The 22,105-nt window shown below is 30.1% G+C and overlaps 1 protein-coding gene across 1 annotated transcript in view; it reads left to right on the top strand.

The window, feature by feature from the left end:
* Positions 1–20,951, top strand: part of LOC143248470 (trimeric intracellular cation channel type 1B.1-like) — a 32,491-nt gene extending 11,540 nt beyond the window's left edge. Inside the window, 8 exon segments of the mRNA XM_076496870.1 lie at positions 9,612–9,768; positions 13,385–13,569; positions 17,287–17,331; positions 17,334–17,373; positions 18,355–18,452; positions 18,455–18,541; positions 18,544–18,691; positions 20,814–20,951. Coding sequence (XP_076352985.1) covers positions 9,612–9,768; positions 13,385–13,569; positions 17,287–17,331; positions 17,334–17,373; positions 18,355–18,452; positions 18,455–18,541; positions 18,544–18,662 — 731 coding nt within the window. The 3' untranslated portion in view covers positions 18,663–18,691; positions 20,814–20,951.
* The last annotated feature ends 1,154 nt before the right edge of the window (positions 20,952–22,105 follow it).

Below are 22,105 nucleotides of genomic sequence, written 5' to 3' on the forward strand. Positions count from 1 at the left end.
TTATTTACCTTTATTTATTTCTTCTATCTACATCGGATTTTTCTTTCTAAACATCTTCTACTACCTTTATTTATTTCTTCTATCTGTAATTGATTTTTCTTTTCTAAACATCTACTATTATTCTTATTTATTTCTATTTTATATTTGATTTTCTTTTTCTAAATACTTCTACTACCTTTATTTATTTCTTGTTCTACATCTTGATCTTTTCTTTCTAAACTTTTTCTACTTATTTTATTTATTTATTTTATTTACATCTTTGATTTTTCTTTTAAACATTCTTACTATTTATTTATTTCTATTTACATCTGATTTTTTTTTTTCAAATATTCTTCTACTTCATTTACATTATTTCTTTCTACACTGATCTGATTTTTTTTCAAATACTTCTACTTACCTTTATTTACTACTTATCTACATTGATTTTTCTCTTTTCTAAACTTCTTCCTTATCTTATATTTATTTTATATTTACATCTGATTTTTTTTTCAAACACTTCTCTACTACTTTATTTATTTCCTCTATCTACATTGATTTTTCTTTCTTCTTAAATACTTTATTTACCTTTATTTATTTTCTATCTACATCGGATTTTTTTTTCTAAATACTTCTATACTTACCTTTATTTATTACTTATCTATTACTTGATTTTTTCTCTTTCTAAACTTCTTCTACTATTTTATTTATAACTTATCTTACACTTGATTTTTCCTTTCTAAATACTTCTACTACCTTTATTTATAACTCTATCTATTACATTGATTTTTCCTTTTTCAAACTTCTTCTATTTATTTTATTTACTTTCTATTTACTATATCTGATTTTTTTTTCAAATACTTCTACTTTACTTGATGCATTTCCTCTATTTACATCTGATTTTTTTTTTTTAAATATCTTCTACTACTTTATTTATTTCTATTTACATCTGATTTTTTTTCTAAATATCTTCTATTTACCTTTATTTATTACTTCTATTTACATCTGATTTTTCTTTTTTCAAACTTCTTAATTTATTTTATTTCTCTTTCTATTTACACTTGATTTTTTTTTCTAAATACTTCTACTACTTTATTTCCTCTATCTACACTTGATTTTTTCTTTTTTTAAATCTTTTTCTACTATTTTATTTATTTCTATTCTACATCTGATTTTCTTTTTAAATATCTTTTACTTCATTTCCTCTATTTACATACTGATTTTTTTTTTTCAAAATACTTTCTACTACCTTTATATTTCTATTTACATCTGATTTTTTTTTTAAACATCTTCTACTACCTTTATTTATTTCCTTCTATTCTAGAATTGATTTTTTCTTTTCTAAACATTTTTACTATTCTTATTTATTTCCTTTATTTACATCTGATTTTTCTCTTTCAAATATCTTTACTACCTTTATTTATTTCATTTCTGTCTATACTTGATTTTTCTTTTAAACTTTTTTACTATTTTATTTTATTTATTCTATTTACACTGATTTTTTTTTTCAACAACACATTTATTTACTTTATTTACTTCCTCTATTTACATCTGATTTTTCTTTCAAACACTTCTATTTACCTTTATTTATTACTTTATTTACACTGATTTTTCTTTTTAAACTTTTTCCACTATTTTATTTACTTCTATTTACATCTGATTTTTTTTTTCTAAACACTTCTACTACTTTATTTACTTTCTATTTACATGATTGATTTTTCAAATACTTTATTACCTTTATTTATTTCCTTCTATTCTGTATCTGATTTTTTTCTTTCAAACATTCTTCTATTCTTATTTATTTTCTATTTTACATTGATTTTTCTTTTCTTTAAATACTCTATTTACTTTATTTATTTCTATCTATTATTATTGATTTTTTTTTTTCAAATAGTTCTATTTACTTTATTTACATTGTATCTATATTGATTTTTTTCTTTCAAACACTTTCTATTTACCTTTATTTATTTCCTATTCATTAATTGATTTTTTCTTTTCTTTAAACATCTTCTATTTATTCTATTTATTTCCTTTTCTATTACTGATTTTTCTTTCTTTTAAATACTCTTCTACTTACTTTTGATGACATTTCTTTTACATTTGATTTTTTTTTTTTTCTTAAACATCTTCTATTTTACTTTATTTATTACTTTATTTTATATTGATTTTTCTTTTTCTTTTTTCTTTACTTTATTTTATTTATTTTATTTTACATTTGATTTTTTTTTTTTAAATATCTTCTATTTATTTATTTATTTCCTTTATTTATATTGATTTTTTTTTTAAATACTTTATTTACCTTTATTTACTCTTTATTTGTATTTGATTTTTTCTTTTCAAATACTCTTCTACTATATTCTATGCATTTCCTTTATTTACACTGATTTTTTTCTAAATATCTTCTACTACCTTTATTTACTTTATCTATTATTTTTTTTTTTTTCAAATAGTTCTACTACTTTATTTATTACTTGTATCTATTAATTGATTTTTTCTCTTTCAAATATCTCTCTACTACTTTATTTATTTCTATCTATTACACTGATTTTTCCTTCTCAAACACTTCCACTATCTTATATTTACTCCTCTATCTACACTGATCTTTCTCTTCTCAAACACTTCCACTACCCTTATTTACTCCTCTATCTACACTGATCTTTCTCTTCTCAAACACTTCCACTACCCTTATTTACTACTCTATCTACACTGATCTTTCTCTTCTCAAACACTTCCACTATCTTTATTTACTCCTCTGTCCACACTCATCTTCCACTACCCTTATTTACTCCTCTATCCTTGTCTTTCTGTATGTGGAGGTATTATCAAGTCACAGTTTGCACAGAATTCTTCATGTGAGATTCTTGTCTTTCTGTGTGCTGGAGGTATTATCAAGTCACAGTTTGCACAGAATTCTTCATGTGAGATTCTTGTCTTTCTGTGTGCGGAGGTATTATCAAGTCACAGTTTGCACAGAATTCTTCATGTGAGATTCTTGTCTTTCTGTGTGGAGGTATTATCAAGTCACAGTTTGCACAGAATTCTTCATGTGAGATTCTTGTCTTTCTGTGTGCGGAGGTATTATCAAGTCACAGTTTGCACAGAATTCTTCATGTGAGATTCTTGTCTTTCTGTATTTGGAGGTATTATCAAGTCACAGTTTGCACAGAATTCTTTATGTGAGATTCTTGTCTTTGTGTATGTGGAGGTATTATCAAGTCACAGTTTGCACAGAATTCTTCATGTGAGATTCTTGTTTTTCTGTGTGTGGAGGTATTATCAAGTCACAGTTTGCACAGAATTCTTCATGTGAGATTCTTGTCTTTGTGTATGTGGAGGTATTATCAAGTCACAGTTTGCACAGAATTCTTCATTGAGATTCTTGTCTTTCTGTATGTGGAGCTAATCTAGGCACAGGGACCCTTCACATGAGATTCTTGTCTTTGTGTATGTGGAGGTATTATGAAGTCACAGTTTGCACAGAATTCTTCATTGAGATTCTTATCTTTCTGTATGTGGAGCTCATCTAGGCACAGAATTCTTCATTGAGATTCTTGTCTTTCTGTATGTGGAGCTCATCTAGGCACAGGGACCCTTCACGTGAGATTCTTGTCTTTGTGTATGTGGAGGTATTATCAAGTCACAGTTTGCACAGAATTCTTCATGTGAGATTCTTGTCTTTCTGTGTGTGGAGGTATTATCAAGTCACAGTTTGCACAGAATTCTTCATGTGAGATTCTTGTCTTTCTGTGTGTGGAGGTATTATCAAGTCACAGTTTGCACAGAATTCTTCATGTGAGATTCTTGTCTTTCTGTGTGCAGAGGTATTATCAAGTCACAGTTTGCACAGAATTCTTCATGTGAGATTCTTGTCTTTCTGTGTGCGGAGGTATTATCAAGTCACAGTTTGCACAGAATTCTTCATGTGAGATTCTTGTCTTTCTGTGTGCGGAGGTATTATCAAGTCACAGTTTGCACAGAATTCTTCATGTGAGATTCTTGTCTTTCTGTGTGCAGAGGTATTATCAAGTCACAGTTTGCACAGAATTCTTCATGTGAGATTCTTGTCTTTCTGTGTGCAGAGGTATTATCAAGTCACAGTTTGCACAGAATTCTTCATGTGAGATTCTTGTCTTTCTGTGTGCGGAGGTATTATCAAGTCACAGTTTGCACAGAATTCTTCATGTGAGATTCTTGTCTTCTGTGTGCAGAGGTATTATCAAGTCACAGTTTGCACAGAATTCTTCATGTGAGATTCTTGTCTTTCTGTGTGCAGAGGTATTATCAAGTCACAGTTTGCACAGAATTCTTCATGTGAGATTCTTGTTTTTCTGTGTGTGGAGGTATTATCAAGTCACAGTTTGCACAGAATTCTTCATGTGAGATTCTTGTCTTTCTGTGTGTGGAGGTATTATCAAGTCACAGTTTGCACAGAATTCTTCATTGAGATTCTTGTCTTTCTGTATGTGGAGCTCATCTAGGCACAGGGACCCTTCATTGAGATTCTTGTCTTTGTGTATGTGGAGGTATTATGAAGTCACAGTTTGCACAGAATTCTTCATTGAGATTCTTGTCTTTCTGTATGTGGAGCTCATCTAGGCACAGAATTCTTCATTGAGATTCTTGTCTTTCTGTATGTGGAGCTCATCTAGGCACAGGGACCCTTCATTGAGATTCTTGTCTTGTGTATGTGGAGGTATTATCAAGTCACAGTTTGCACAGAATTCTTCATGTGAGATTCTTGTCTTTCTGTGTGTGGAGGTATTATCAAGTCACAGTTTGCACAGAATTCTTCATGTGAGATTCTTGTCTTTCTGTGTGCAGAGGTATTATCAAGTCACAGTTTGCACAGAATTCTTCATGTGAGATTCTTGTCTTTCTGTGTGCTTGGAGGTATTATCAAGTCACAGTTTGCACAGAATTCTTCATGTGAGATTCTTGTCTTTCTGTGTGCTGGAGGTATTATCAAGTCACAGTTTGCACAGAATTCTTCATGTGAGATTCTTGTCTTTCTGTGTGCAGAGGTATTATCAAGTCACAGTTTGCACAGAATTCTTCATGTGAGATTCTTGTCTTTCTGTGTGCAGAGGTATTATCAAGTCACAGTTTGCACAGAATTCTTCATGTGAGATTCTTGTCTTTCTGTGTGCGGAGGTATTATCAAGTCACAGTTTGCACAGAATTCTTCATGTGAGATTCTTGTCTTTCTGTATGTGGAGGTATTATCAAGTCACAGTTTGCACAGAATTCTTCATGTGAGATTCTTGTTTTTCTGTGTGTGGAGGTATTATCAAGTCACAGTTTGCACAGAATTCTTCATTGAGATTCTTGTCTTTGTGTATGTGGAGGTATTATCAAGTCACAGTTTGCACAGAATTCTTCATTGAGATTCTTGTCTTTGTGTATGTGGAGGTATTATCAAGTCACAGTTTGCACAGAATTCTTCATTGAGATTCTTGTCTTTCTGTATGTGGAGCTCATCTAGGCACAGGACCCTTCACGTGAGATTCTTGTCTTGTGTATGTGGAGGTATTATGAAGTCACAGTTTGCACAGAATTCTTCATTGAGATTCTTGTCTTTCTGTATGTGGAGCTCATCTAGGCACAGAATTCTTCATTGAGATTCTTGTCTTTCTGTATGTGGAGCTCATCTAGGCACAGGGACCCTTCACGTGAGATTCTTGTCTTGTGTATGTGGAGGTATTATCAAGTCACAGTTTGCACAGAATTCTTCATGTGAGATTCTTGTCTCTTCTGTGTGTGGAGGTATTATCAAGTCACAGTTTGCACAGAATTCTTCATGTGAGATTCTTGTCTTTCTGTGTGTGGAGGTATTATCAAGTCACAGTTTGCACAGAATTCTTCATGTGAGATTCTTGTCTCTTCTGTGTGTGGAGGTATTATCAAGTCACAGTTTGCACAGAATTCTTCATGTGAGATTCTTCTCTTCTGTGTGCAGAGGTATTATCAAGTCACAGTTTGCACAGAATTCTTCATGTGAGATTCTTGTCTTTCTGTGTGCGGAGGTATTATCAAGTCACAGTTTGCACAGAATTCTTCATGTGAGATTCTTGTCTTTCTGTGTGCGGAGGTATTATCAAGTCACAGTTTGCACAGAATTCTTCATGTGAGATTCTTGTCTTTCTGTGTGCAGAGGTATTATCAAGTCACAGTTTGCACAGAATTCTTCATGTGAGATTCTTGTCTTTCTGTGTGCAGAGGTATTATCAAGTCACAGTTTGCACAGAATTCTTCATGTGAGATTCTTGTCTTTCTGTGTATGGAGGTATTATCAAGTCACAGTTTGCACAGAATTCTTCATGTGAGATTCTTGTCTCTTCTGTATGTGGAGGTATTATCAAGTCACAGTTTGCACAGAATTCTTCATGTGAGATTCTTGTTTTCTGTGTGTGGAGGTATTATCAAGTCACAGTTTGCACAGAATTCTTCATTGAGATTCTTGTCTTGTGTATGTGGAGGTATTATCAAGTCACAGTTTGCACAGAATTCTTCATTGAGATTCTTGTCTTTGTGTATGTGGAGGTATTATCAAGTCACAGTTTGCACAGAATTCTTCATTGAGATTCTTGTCTTTCTGTATGTGGAGCTCATCTAGGCACAGGGACCCTTCACGTGAGATTCTTGTCTTTGTGTATGTGGAGGTATTATGAAGTCACAGTTTGCACAGAATTCTTCATTGAGATTCTTGTCTTTCTGTATGTGGAGCTCATCTAGGCACAGAATTCTTCATTGAGATTCTTGTCTTTCTGTATGTGGAGCTCATCTAGGCACAGGGACCCTTCACGTGAGATTCTTGTCTTTGTGTATGTGGAGGTATTATCAAGTCACAGTTTGCACAGAATTCTTCATGTGAGATTCTTGTCTTTCTGTGTGTGGAGGTATTATCAAGTCACAGTTTGCACAGAATTCTTCATGTGAGATTCTTGTCTTTCTGTGTGTGGAGGTATTATCAAGTCACAGTTTGCACAGAATTCTTCATGTGAGATTCTTGTCTTTCTGTGTGCAGAGGTATTATCAAGTCACAGTTTGCACAGAATTCTTCATGTGAGATTCTTGTCTTTCTGTGTGCGGAGGTATTATCAAGTCACAGTTTGCACAGAATTCTTCATGTGAGATTCTTGTCTCTTCTGTGTGCAGAGGTATTATCAAGTCACAGTTTGCACAGAATTCTTCATGTGAGATTCTTGTCTCTTCTGTGTGCAGAGGTATTATCAAGTCACAGTTTGCACAGAATTCTTCATGTGAGATTCTTGTCTTTCTGTGTGCGGAGGTATTATCAAGTCACAGTTTGCACAGAATTCTTCATGTGAGATTCTTGTCTTTCTGTGTGCGGAGGTATTATCAAGTCACAGTTTGCACAGAATTCTTCATGTGAGGTTCTTGTCTTTCTGTGTGTGGAGGTATTATCAAGTCACAGTTTGCACAGAATTCTTCATGTGAGATTCTTGTCTTTCTGTGTGCGGAGGTATTATCAAGTCACAGTTTGCACAGAATTCTTCATGTGAGATTCTTGTCTTTGTGTATGTGGAAGTATTATCAAGTCACAGTTTGCACAGAATTCTTCATGTGAGATTCTTGTTTTTCTGTGTGTGGAGGTATTATCAAGTCACAGTTTGCACAGAATTCTTCATGTGAGATTCTTGTCTTTGTGTATGTGGAGGTATTATCAAGTCACAGTTTGCACAGAATTCTTCATTGAGATTCTTGTCTTTGTGTATGTGGAGGTATTATCAAGTCACAGTTTGCACAGAATTCTTCATTGAGATTCTTGTCTTTCTGTATGTGGAGCTCATCTAGGCACAGGGACCCTTCACGTGAGATTCTTGTCTTTGTGTATGTGGAGGTATTATGAAGTCACAGTTTGCACAGAATTCTTCATTGAGATTCTTATCTTTCTGTATGTGGAGCTCATCTAGGCACAGAATTCTTCATTGAGATTCTTGTCTTTCTGTATGTGGAGCTCATCTAGGCACAGGGACCCTTCACGTGAGATTCTTGTCTTTGTGTATGTGGAGGTATTATCAAGTCACAGTTTGCACAGAATTCTTCATGTGAGATTCTTGTCTTTCTGTGTGTGGAGGTATTATCAAGTCACAGTTTGCACAGAATTCTTCATGTGAGATTCTTGTCTTTCTGTGTGTGGAGGTATTATCAAGTCACAGTTTGCACAGAATTCTTCACGTGAGATTCTTGTCTTTCTGTGTGTGAAGCTATCATCTTTCATGCTGATGTCTTCCTGATCTAAAAGTATATTTCTGGTATATAACCTTCAATTCATCTGGGCTTTGAACACCTTGAAATTTTGTTATTTTATCACAATGTACTTTTCTTTATATTTACCTGTAAATTTTCATCTCCCTTCAGTATTTTTTGTTGCTGTTGATCATTAGTTTCTTGGTAGATGCGAGGAAAAGAAAACTTGTGTCAATAATATTCTAACCTTTTCTTAAGTCATGTGAAAAATCATACATTTTAAAGTTTTATTGTGTAGGTTTGTTAGTAAACTGAGTCCTTTTATCAAAGTGTTACAAAGCTTTCAAGGTATCATGAATTTATTCTTGCTTAAGTCTTTCTCTTGGTATTTGTTGTTAGGATTATGAAATATTATTTAGTCATAAATATGAAGCAAAAACGTAATGTTGAATACTTAAAAAGTAAAATAATGTGTAGCAAAGCAAATCTTCAATTTTTGTCACCTTTAGTGCTTCGTATGAATTACAGTGATTAGTGCTTTAATCCGTTGATTACATTACTGTGTGTGCCTACAACTGCCAGAGGTATACCATACCTGATACAGTTAGTTAGCACTCAGTTGGATAAGTATGAACTTTAACAATCATGATTTGTGTTCACACGAGTCCAAAATGAAAAGTTCTATTTATTGCCACTAATGTTTCTACTAGCATGATTAATGTTTATACTAGGATGATTAATGTTTATACTAGCATGATTAATGTTTATACTAGCATGATTAATGTTTATACCAACATGATTAATGTTTATAGTTGCATTATTAATGTTTATACCAGCATGATTAATGTCTATACAAGCATGATTAATGGTTACACTTGTATGATTAATGTTTATACTAGCATGATTAATGTTTATACTAATCAGTGATGTCGAGAAACCCACTTGTTGAGAAATTTATATGCAAAAATGGCTCGTTTGGGTTGAGAAAATATTTTACATAGAAGAGCGAACAACGTTTCGACCTTCTTCGGTCATCGTCAGGTTCAGTTACCTCTTTCTTTGTGAACCTGACGATGACCGAAGAAGGTCGAAACGTTGTTCGCTCTTCTATGTAAAATATTTTCTCAACCCAAACAAACCGTTTTTGCATATAAATGTTTATACTAGCATGATTAATGTTTATACTTGCATGATTAATGTTATAGGGAAACAAAAGATATTCTGTAAGATATTTTTTATCACTCTGCAACACTATGGTGTCATCTACGATTAGGATTCTTTACCTCTTAATATCAGTATGTAAGGTTTTATAGTTTTATTACAGATTCATGTTATGAGTAAAAACTTAAGTTTTATGATTGATTTAAAATGTATTCTGTATATAATTTTTACAGTAATAAAGATTACTTTCATTTATTTTGCAGGATCTCACATGTTTTCTAGGAAGCATCCTTTGGCTTGCTGGCTGTCTTGTATGTTGTCTGTTTTTGCAGGTACAATTCTTTGTAACTTTCTTTTGGGAGAACCAGCAATTTCTGTATTCAAAAACCCCAGTTCTCTTCTTCTTGCAACAGGAGTTTGGTAGGTGTTCTTTGTATATATATCACAATAACAAATAGCTTCTATTAAATTTTCATGTACCTCATTTTCTCAAGTTTGGTAGGGGTTCTTTGTATATGTATCACAATAACAAATACTTTTTATTAAATTTTCACGTACCTCATTTTCTCAAGTTTGGTAGGTGCTCTTTGTATAGGTATCACAATAACAAATATTGTTTATTACATTTTCATGTACCTCATTTTCTCAAGTTTGGTAGGTGCTCTTTGTATATGTATCACAATAACAAATATTGTTTATTAAATTTTCACGTACCTCATTTTCTCAAGTTTGGTAGGTGTTCTTTGTATATGTATCACAATAACAAATAGTTTTTATTAAATATCCATGTACCTCATTTCATTATGTCTTCAGTGTTATTTAAATGACCTACCAAAATATTATAAGGAACTGAAGGCAAATCAATGAATACACTATAGTTTAGTCAGGACTATTGTCCTGTTGTGGGGTTATTGCTCATTGTATGGTGTAGTGAATAAATGTGACAAATAACATGAACAACTGGTTGTTTTTCATGCAATGTTTTCACATAGAGTTTTTACACTGAAATATATACTGTGTGTCAACTCACATTTAAGTATTACATTTAAAAAAGTAGATTTTTCAGTGAAGATTTCATAAACACAGAAGAAGCGAAACTGATGCTGTTTATATAATTGATGCAAGAAATTAATGTGTGAGAAAGATGTATTATAAGAATATGCTTCATATTGTTAAGCTACTTTCTTTCCATGTCACTGGCCTTTAGACATCTGTCACCCAAGTTTATGGGGTTTTACACAAGTTGTATGATGTTGTCATGTGGTAAAAGTCCTCCACCAATAGGAGGGCAACACACTTCTGTGTGCACTAGCTCTCTCTATGCATTTTGCTGATGAATCTTCATTTTTTTTCCTTAGCACTGAGCACTACAGATATGTTTTCATTTCTTTCACTTACTGATATTTGTACTGTTAGCGAAACTTAGTTTTTGTTTTCTTTCTTTAAAATTAACTCGAAAATGAATGTGTTTTCCTTTTCTCTTGTGTAAATGAAGAATTTATTCATACAGGTTACATTTTTAGTGTGACTTTCTGATTGAAGAATATTTAATGGTTGCTCAGCAGGTTGTTGGATTCATTGTGAAAAGTAACCCTTCAGTACCTTCATGTGTCCTTTCCCTTAAGTTTGAGGGGAGACTAGGTACAATGACTTTAATTTGTTGCTCACTCCTACTGGTTTTGCCTTGGGAACATAACTTCCTAATTTCTGTTTCTATTCCTTTGATTATTTTATTATTTAATTATTCTTTATGTGAGACTTGCAAATGAAGGTTAAGGCTGATAGACAGTGTATTCCCACCACAATGTGGGTCCTACTTCTTCAGTCACCTCCAAAACCTAGGATACATTTTATATCCCACATTATAGCCTGTATCTTGGGGATCCATTCAGTTGGTGTAACATTTTTTATTTTTGTGTAGGCTTGTTTTTTTTTATAACAACTTATTATTATTAGTCATAGCTTTGGAATTGCTGTTTTTAATGCAATCCTTCTGTATTAATATTATATGTGTGTGTAAATCTTGTTCACTGAGGCCTTAAATTTTCTACAAATTACATGACTGGTGCTATAATGTAACACTACTTAGTTAAGGTAATGAGAAAAATACTGAAGCTTCGAGTAGCATGATCTCAACAATATTAGTAAAGCCTAGGCAACAGTGTAATTGCAAACACAATCTATTGAAAAGAAACTGTATTTATTAGTTATAAAATGAATCTTCATAAAGAAAATTGTTAACTAAAATATTATGTTTTAAAAGGTGACACTATTCCAAAACATCAGATCATAGGTTACTGATAAATTGGTTTTTGTTATGTATTTTTATTATTTTTAACCAGAAGTGGTTGTTATTGCAGTTAGCAAAATAAAGTAAAAAATGTGATTAAATTAGATTGAAAGACACTAAATGTATGAAATGTTATTAAATTATATTGAAAGACACTAGATGTAAGAAATGTTAAGTTATATTGAAAGACACTAGATGTATGAAATGTTAAGTTATATTGAAAGACACTAGATGTATGAAATGTTATTAAATTATATTGAAAGACACTAGATGTATGAAATAATAAAGAAAAGTGAAAATCTTAAGAGGAAGCTTGAGTATTTTTAAGATGTTTCACAACAAATGTTGTAACCTAAAAAGTAAATAAATGTTTTAGTTGAACTGAGATACTTGTTAGTTTCCTGCAGTTTTGGTGAATATTCCCACTGTAAATTAACTAAGATACTTGTTAGTTTCCTGCAGTTTTGGTAAATATTCCCACTGTAAATGAACTAAGATACTTGTTAGTTTCCTGCAGTTTTGGTGAATATTCCCACTGTAAATGAACTAAGATACTTGTTAGTTTCCTGCTGTTTTGGTGAATATTCCCACTGTAAATGAATTAAGATACTTGTTAGTTTTCTGCAGTTTTGGTGAATATTCCCATTGTAAATGAACTAAGATTCTTGTTATAGTTTCCTGCAGTTTGAGTAAATATTCTCATTGTAAATGAACTAAGATACTTGTTAGTTTCCTGCAGTTTGAGTGAATATTCTCATTGTAAATGAACTAAGATACTTGTTAGTTTCCTGCAGTTTTGGTGAATATTCCCACTGTAAAATGGAAATCAAATCATGGAATTGATGACATTACAAATAAAATAATAATATAATAATAGAAATACATGACAAACACTACAGTAATAAATAGAAATACATGACAAACACTACAATAATAAATAGAAATACATGACAAACACTAGAGTAATAAAACTGTACATTTTTATTAGTTTCTTTCTCTCTGAAGTTGATTTTTGATATAAATAATTTATAACTTGTTGAAACCTCAGTTTGAATGTGAAGAGAAGGATGGCAACCTTTCAAAATATAAATTTTATATATTTAAACATCCTGTTTAGCAGTAGTTTCAATAAAATTCTACAGAGAAAAATTTGATAAATCTGTGATGTTACTTTGTTCAGTACTGAATCATTTAGTGGTTATGAAAGATGAATAGTAAATATAGGAAAATAATGATATCCATTCTTGATGACGAGAAACCCACTTGAAATAAAAATGTATATTAAAACAGCTGGTATGGGTGTTAACACTTTTTGTGATAAAAGTTTTAATACCCACACCAGCTGTTCTGAGATGCAATGATATCCATTGCATGTTTACTACACTCTAACATAAAATTGTATGTCTCAGTGAAACATTTTTGAGTTTTATGGTGTTAATTTTATCATTTACTGAAAGTGTTACCAAATTTGTATTGTTAGTGAAGTTAACTTTTTTTACAAAACAGTATGCTTGAGCATATTATTCATCTTTATTTATAAGTAGTTAACAAACATAATATACTTAACAGTGAAGTTGTTAAGCTTATAATGCAGGTTTAAATGTTTATTCTCTCTTTCCTGTTAGGCCTATATGTAATAAAGATAGCAATATTAAGTTTCAGTTTTTGTATGTTTGTCAAGGTTGTAGGATAAAGTAATTCATTGCCACATTTAGGAATGTGATTTAAAAATTTATTACTTTTCAGGTACTTAATGTTCTACTTACCCCTTGACTTACCTTATAAGGTGTGCAAGTTCCTGCCAGTGAAATTGGTGTTAGCTGCAGTGAATGAGGTGTACAGGTGTAAAAAAGTCCATGATGGTGTAGCACATGCTTCCATGTTATACCCAACTGGATATCTGACCATGATTATTGCAGGCATAATTAAAGGTGGGTAGAAACTTAATTTTACCAAAAAATACTTAAAATTATCAAGTTTATGATTAGAAGTAAAATATTCTGAATAGGAAAATAAGTTGAATGATTTTGTTTCTTTTATTTTTTATTAAAAAATAACAAAAAACAAAGTAGAGACAGTTTATAGTCATGTAGTTTTGTTAAATATGCTATTTGTGGTTTTGTTTCTGGAATTTTTTCTGTGAATAGCTAATACCGAGACTCTTCAGGCTGTCTTAGATTTAATAGACTTAGTATTGGTTGAGTTGTTTATATTAATAAGTTGCCTGACCACAAGAGAACTGAATTAAGTGGTGATACATAATTTTTAATTAGTTGTATGTATGTTACAATACGTCAAAATTAGTGAAGTATTTTAACCTTATTTATTTATTAATATTAACATCAGTTAGTTCTTATTGGACAAATTTGGGTTTAAAGAGGCAATGAACCAGTTATTTTTTATTTATTATTCTCCAAACATTTCTGTGTACATTTTTATTTACCATTGCAACATGGTAACAAGCTCACGTGAAGGAGAAACAAAACTCAAAAAATTTTATAAAGTAACAAACAGTAAGAAAATATTTCAAGACGTTATTAACAATATCTCTAATGTACAACATAAACAAGGCATGGGTCATGATTTATTTCTTACATAAGCCACTGTTTTTAATGCAGTGTGATGGATAAGATATAATTTGTGTATAGTTAGGCTGTATGTGGAATATCCTGTTTGCTGTCTCAATCTTCAACAACTTTCAAACCTTAATGCAATGAAATGAGAATGAATTATAAATATCAAAGGTTAAAAATTGTCACGTGGATTGCACTGTGAAGCATATTTTATAACCTGAAATAAATTTTATTTATGATTTGTGAATATCTGTAATTGGTCTTGACATTTTTGTTTTATAGTTTTAATTTTCTAAACTGTACTAAACTAAATGTGATATTAGTATGTTAACATCTATGATTTTTACATAATAAACGTGATATTAGTATGTTAACATCTATGATTTTTACGTGCTAATTGTGATACTAGTATGTTAACGTCTATGATTTTTACATACTAAACGTGATATTAGTATGTTAACATCTATGATTTTTACATACTAAACGTGATATTAGTATGTTAACATCTATGATTTTTACATACTAAACGTGATATTAGTATGTTAACATCTATGATTTTTACATGCTAAACATGATATTAGTATGTTAACAACATAGATGTTTAATATTATCCTCATAGACATAATTTTCAGTGCATGTCACAAGGTTATTAAGTTACATTCATACTTTAATTAAACTTTTTTCTTTTCATGGTATACCAGTAAATATAGCATAAAAACTTAGCTTTTATTCCATATTTTAGTAATATATGATGTTCATGTTTTTAAAAAAGGTCTAGAAATTGTTAGTAGTTCTGATGCTATAGTATTTAAAACTAATAGAAAGTTGAGGTTTTTTCCTATCAAATGGCATATATTATATTACATTAGTTTATATATAGATAACTTTCAGTTTCTCTTCTGGTTCAGCTCTTGTTCCCTTAACAAATACATTGATGGTATTAACTGAATTTGTAATAGCTCTTGTTGTATCATTAAAAAGCTAGACAAATTGTGGTAGTTATAGGAAATTGTCTGATTTTTACATGTTATTATTCTGCATTCTTTGTTGCATTATTTAATTTGTTAAAAAAGTATTTAGTGCAGTCGTGCCAATAGTGTAAAATAATAGGGCTAAGTGTCATCAACAGTTGACAGTAAAAAAAAAACCCTGGTAAGTACTTTATATCTTGTGTTTCTTGTATATTCTTTATGTATTATTATTATTGTAAAAGTAACTAGAATGTACAAATGGGAGATTTTTATCTTTGATTATGTTAAGGTTAGAATAGGTGAAGTAAATAATAATAGTATATAATAATATCAGAGGATGGTTAAATAATGTTTTAAAAATGCTACATTAATTCTATAGATTAACTTCATCTAACTACTATAGGTTTACTTCATCTAAACACTGTTTATGAACTCATATGGAGCTTGTTTCTCTATACACCATTTTAACCAGAGATGTGCCATTAATACCCATATTCTCTTCTCTCTCACACTCTGAATTACGTGAAACTTGCATGAAATTATTAGTTTCAGCTTCAAAAAACATATATACTTTGGTGTAGTTTTTCTTTTAGTTTTTTTATACCATTAAATTACTAAAGTTTTATTGAGAAACATTTTTGAAAAACATTAAAAGTACTTCATCTTAAATTTTATATTTTATTGTAGTTCACAAAATGACATCTGTGCATATCCAGTCAGTTAATTTCATTTAATGTATTGTTTCTTTTGACACTGCTTTTCAATGCAGTAGTAATTGTTTCCAGCTCTAAATCATGAAAAAATACCACAGAAACAATTTTTTTTTATTTAACCTAATGTTTCAAATTATCATCAGGTCAGTCTGGCTAAAAATATTTTTGGTCAATACAAATTTACCTCTAATAAATATAGTTTATTTTCTATAAATAAGCAGTTTTTTTTAATTCCACTGTTTGACACTTAATATATATTTGAGTCATGAGAATGTCCTGCTGTCATCCACTGTACTTGCTAAGTAGTATAACACTTAACTGATGTCATATCATAAACAAAATTTGTATAGCTTTCAAACAAATAAAATAAAAATAAGTAGACCTGTAGTTTGTTCTTGAGTCTCATAACTTCACGTTAGGTTTTCTTGTTCCTCATAGCAGGAGTTAGTTAGGCCTTGTCAGTTTCTCAAAACCTTAAGCTACTTTTCATACAACTTAATTTACTGTACATTGATGTAAATAGTTTTTAATTTAGTCTATCCAGTGGTATGTGAACTTTGACTGTAGCCAGTCTCATAACTGAGCTTCATCAGTAGTTGTTGAAATAATGTGATGCAAGGTCCAACAAGGGTAAACTTTAATAATGATACCAGTGAAAGAGAAAGAAAAACCATATGAGAAAGAAAACGTGGATAATTATAGTATCAGGGGCTAATAATTTCTTAGAAAATATAAACTAATTATTTTTCAATGACAGAGACAGTGAATTTTTAAGTGTGTTGTTTACAGACTACAAAGATATATAGAACTGTAAGTTAGATACTTTTTCATTTTTTCTTGCACATTACATTATGTGAGTATAAGAAAATATCAATTCTGAAATGTTAGTGAATTAAGAACTGTTGGTGTAGGTTTTTAATTGTTATTTTTACTTAAATTTTGAAACTTTATATGCAGGTTTGCACTGGACATCTGAAAGGTCTCACTGGTTTTAATAATAGCAAAATATAATGTAGCATAATTTAGAAGTATTACATGAGACATTATATTTCTTAACTAAATTATAAACTCATTTAGTTCTCAACTAGACAGCATTAATAATTCTATTTAGATTTTGTCTTTTAATCTTGCATTGTATTATATGAGAAGAGGTTATTTAATTAATGTTCATATTAATGCTTAATATTAACTCTTTAACACACTTTCCTTAGCATCAATTTACTGTTTTCTCTGTAATTGCTGTTTGTTTGTTTCAATTTATATGATTGTGTATATTGTTTATGTCCAGCTAATTTCATGTGAAATAAAACTTCATGAGTAATGATAAGTTTCTTTTTGTATAAGTTAGAGCAAAACATAAACTATTTTATTACTCTTTGCACTGCTATTAGGAAATGGAGAAGCTATCTTGATATTACTGGAAAGGCTGTTCAGAGGGTATGGACTCCATCTGCTGTTGAATGTATGCAACCAAGCTTGTGAGTTTTCTTCTTATATAATTAATTAGAGATTTATTATTTTATATTATCCCTATTTTGTTGTAACAAAGTCTTTTCTTCTTCATTCTTCCCATTTCTGGTTTTTTTATCCTTCAGCATTTACATCAAAGTATGAAATAATTATTAAAATAAAATGTGTTTCTTGTCAAACAGTAATTGTTTTAATGTATTTAAAAAAACAACTAAAATGGTGGAAAATTTAATATTTTATGTACAAAAACTTTTCAGTTCTAAGGTGTATACAATTTAATCTTTAACCCTAAAATGTACACAATAGTTTTAGCCCCAAGATGTATACAATTTTCTTTTTTAGTCCTAAGATGTATACAGTTTTCTTTTTTAGTCCTAAGATGTATACAATTTTCTTTCTTAGTCCTAAGATTTATACAATTTTATTTTTTTAGTCTTAAGATGTATACAGTTTTCTTTTTTTAGTCCTAAGATGTATACAATTTTCTTTCTTAGTCCTAAGATTTATACAATTTTATTTTTTTAGTCTTAAGATGTATACAATTTTCTTTTTTAGTCCTAAGATGTATACAATTTTCTTTTTTTAGTCCTAAGATGTATACAGTTTTTTTTAGTCTTAAGATGTATACAGTTTATTTTTAGTCTTAAGATGTATACAATTTTCTTTTTTAGTCCTAAGATGTATACAGTTTTTTTTTTTAGTCTTAAGATGTATACAATTTTCTTTTTTAGTCCTAAGATGTATACAGTTTCTTTTTTTTAGTCTTAAGATGTATGGAATTTTCTGTTTTAGCCCTAAGATTATACAGTTTTCATTTTTTTATTTCTAAGATGTATACAATTTTTTTAGCCTTAAGATGTATACATTTTTTAGTCCTAAGATATATATACAGCTTTCTTTTTAACCTTACGATGTATACATTTTTTTAGTCCTAAGATATATATACAGCTTTCTTTTGAACCTTACGATGTATACAATTTTGATTTTAGTCCTACCAAAGCTTGTGCAGCTGCATCCATCATTTTTGTGGTGAATAAGAAAACAAACCTGATTTCTGCACCTTCTTCTCTTGTTTACCTTGGAATTGCCATCTTTTTGTTTATTTTAAACTGTCTTCTATTCTTCTGGGCATTCACGATCCTTTTCTACCTTTTGAAAACCTCTTCTGTGCTGTCTTCATGGCGGTATATGTGATGCTCTTGGTCATGCAGTTCCTGCTGTTAAAGGAGAGCATATACCTATAAAAGTTGATTCTACCAAAAATGGGAAGACTGAATCTGGGAGAAAGAAGGATTAAAGAGTTGAAACTAGTCACGTGTGACTAAGGTAATGACCAAAGCTAAGCTTTTTTTAAAAACTTAACAGATTTAATACTTTTCTTAAACATTTTAAAGTAAATTCCTTTGGCATTTTTGACTTTTTAAATACATTGTTTACATTTGTTTGTTTTTTATATTTGAAAATTTGCATACATTTTCTTATGTACTTACAGTAACAGCATGTTTTCATATTACTGTTAAACATGTTTAAACACCTACTGCACGTGTTATTAGTATAATGTTTATAATCAATACCTTTCACACAGTTCATAGCTGTGAAATATTTGGAATTACTGTAACTAGTTAGAGTAATATCCAATATTGTTATGCCTCTAATTTATCAAACCTTTTTAGCAGTGCTCCAATTGTTTAGGGTAATACAGGGTTCTCGTTAACCCAAACTCTTGGGTCTCTTATGCAAACCAGATTCAAAGAACACAAAAAGTCACCTTCACACGTTTTCAAATACTGCAAATCAAATAAACACAACATAACCATAGAAAACACCCAAATACTAAATGAAGAAACAAATATAAACAAATGCAAAATTAAAGAAGCCTTACTTATACAACAACTCCAAATAAACCAATACAAAGGAACATCTTTATACCTATATTACTAAATATAATCAAACATCTAAGCACACCTCCTACATTCCTACACTCAGTTACACAACCCTCTTCAAACATGTGGTCAGCTATCAGTCAGTCCTATTAGTCCTAAGATATATATATATACAGCTTTCTTTTTGAACCTTACGATGTATACAATTTTGTTTTTTAGTCCTACCAAAGCTTGTGCAGCTGCATCCATCATTTTTGTGGTGAATAAGAAAACAAACCTGATTTATGCACCTTCTTCTCTTGTTTACCTTGGAATTGCCATCTTTTTTGTTTATTTTAAACAAACTATTTTTTTTAATTTTTTTCTTTCTTTGTGAACCTGACAATGACCGAAGAAGGTCGAAACGTTGTTTGCTCCTCAACATAAAAATTTTCTCAACCCAAACCAGCTGTTTTTACATATATATTTTTCATGACATTTAATGTAAATTACTAATTATAATGTTATCATTACTCAGGCAAAGCATGATTTACATAGCTTTCAATTTTGCTTAATTATAGAGCCACCAAAATTGAACATCAGACTCCACTCCCACACCCTCTCTTTCAGGATTTGTTAATAATTCTCTCTTACGTTTAGTAGTATATTACTTATAACTGATAGAAAGCCAAGGTTTTCATTTATCAAATAATATATTATATTGTTTTCTCCAAAGAGAATTGTAACTTTCTCTTTCAGTACAAGTTTCATTCCATGGGAAGCATATCGACTAGCTTCGATGAATTTGTAAAGGGTTTTGTTGCAAAGTTAGAAAACTAGAAAAATTATGATAGTTATGGACTGTTGTTTTCTTTTTGCATGTTATTATTTGATGTTTTTTGCTACGTTAGTTAATTAAATAGAAATTGTTGAGTGCAGTACTATCATTATTATAAAAAAGAATGTCCAGGTAAGTACTTTGTTTCTTATATGTATTCATTATTTTAAAAGTAAGTGAAATATAAAAAAGAGAAAACTTTTAGGTCAGGTAAAGTAAAATACATAATAATAATAAACAATAATTTTTATAAAGTACATGTGCAAGTATTGTGTGTTATGTAATTCAATACCATATTGTGAGCTGCATACTCACCAGGTTAGGTTATACACAATTTTTAACTGAAATATTTTACATGTCAGAAGAACAAGGAAAAATTTCAATTTTTGAGTGACAAATTCATTAAAATAAAAGCACACTTTTGAAAGTAATTATTTATTTATTATTTGGAATAAAAAATTCCCCTTTTAATAGCTTAAACATGTGTTTTATCTTTAAATTGATACAGTGGCTCTAGTAACTTTAACAAAAATTGACCAAATTTATTCTCTTCACTCCCCTTGACCTTCTTGTAAGTAATAAGTTTGTTACAATATTTTGTCATTATATGATAACATTTCATTGTTACATCCTTTTAATGTTTTCAAAACGAGACCCGCGAAACTTAAGTGCTTTCTGAAGATTAGTCAACTATTTGAAATGTGCTCATCTTTTGGGTCTTGATTTAAAAGTTTTACAACTTTTGTAGGTGATCCTGTGTGCTGCCTATTTAATCATCGTTACATCCTGTTACCCATAGTTCCTACAGATATTTTGTTCTGTACATAACCTTTTTGTTTGAACTAATATCATGCCTGAAGAAGACTAACCAGTACTCTGTTTATCCCTAGCAGTATGTATTAACTGTTTATATTATGCTTACAAATTCTTGTGTCTTATATAGATACAAGACATTCAGTAGTTAGGAAGTATCAGATTTTACTATGTTATGAAACTGTTTGTTATATGATAACAGACAAAACATTCAGTGGTTAAGAAGTATCAGGTTTTATATTTTATGAAGCTGTTTATTGTATGATAACAGACGAAACATTCAGTGGTTAGAAAGTATCAGGTTTTATATTTGATTTTGAATAAAGTGTTCCAAGGTCACTTCATACTACACTCTGTATTTATTTTGTTAACAAACTAGTATTGAAAATTTTTTATTAAAACTTGTAGAAGGTTGAAAGTTTGAGATCAATTTGCATTACAGATTGTTCACTCTTAATTTTCTAATGTACAAACCTTTCAAATCTATTGCATGAATGTTCAAGAAAGTTTCAATTGCCACCTTATCCATATGAATATAAAAGAACATTTCATTACATTTAATGATTGGTGTTAAATGAATAACTTGTTGTATAACAATAACTTATGTAATGTTTTCATTGTTATGATTATGAGTAGACTTAAAATTTATTGTTTTTTTCATTTATTTAGATTACTAAGACATGGCTAGTCTGTTGTGACATGTGTTTCAACTGTCCTTATTTTAATTTTCTACCAAATTAAAAAAAAGAAAACTGTCTTAAAGAAAATGGAGTAGTAAGTATTGATGTTTTGCACTCACTCAAGATGGTTGGTTGGTTTGTTTATGATTAGCTTTAATTAAATGTACATGTTCAGTATTGTATTGTTAACCAACTGATCTATTTATTTATAGTCTCAAGACATCGTATGCAAATTTTATTATTTAAATGTAAGAGCACTGTTTTGTTTTATAAGATCTGTGATGCCAAAAGTAAAGTGCTATCTAATGATGCATACATCACTTTTAGGTTAAAAATATGTCAATTTTATTCTGGGAGTTAAATCAAAGAAATGTTATGACACTTGTGGTTTTTGTTGCACACAGAAGTTATTAGCAGATTAAGTGTTTGAAAGTAGACATGTTAAGCTTAAATATTAACATTATCTTATGTGTATGTAGTGTTTTAAATTCTCATGTACTCATCACAATAAACTTGTGAGAAGATAATATAACATCAATACTACACA

Source organism: Tachypleus tridentatus, chromosome 4 (genome assembly GCF_004210375.1).
Source record: "Tachypleus tridentatus isolate NWPU-2018 chromosome 4, ASM421037v1, whole genome shotgun sequence".
Classification (NCBI taxonomy): Eukaryota; Metazoa; Arthropoda; class Merostomata; order Xiphosura; family Limulidae; genus Tachypleus; species Tachypleus tridentatus.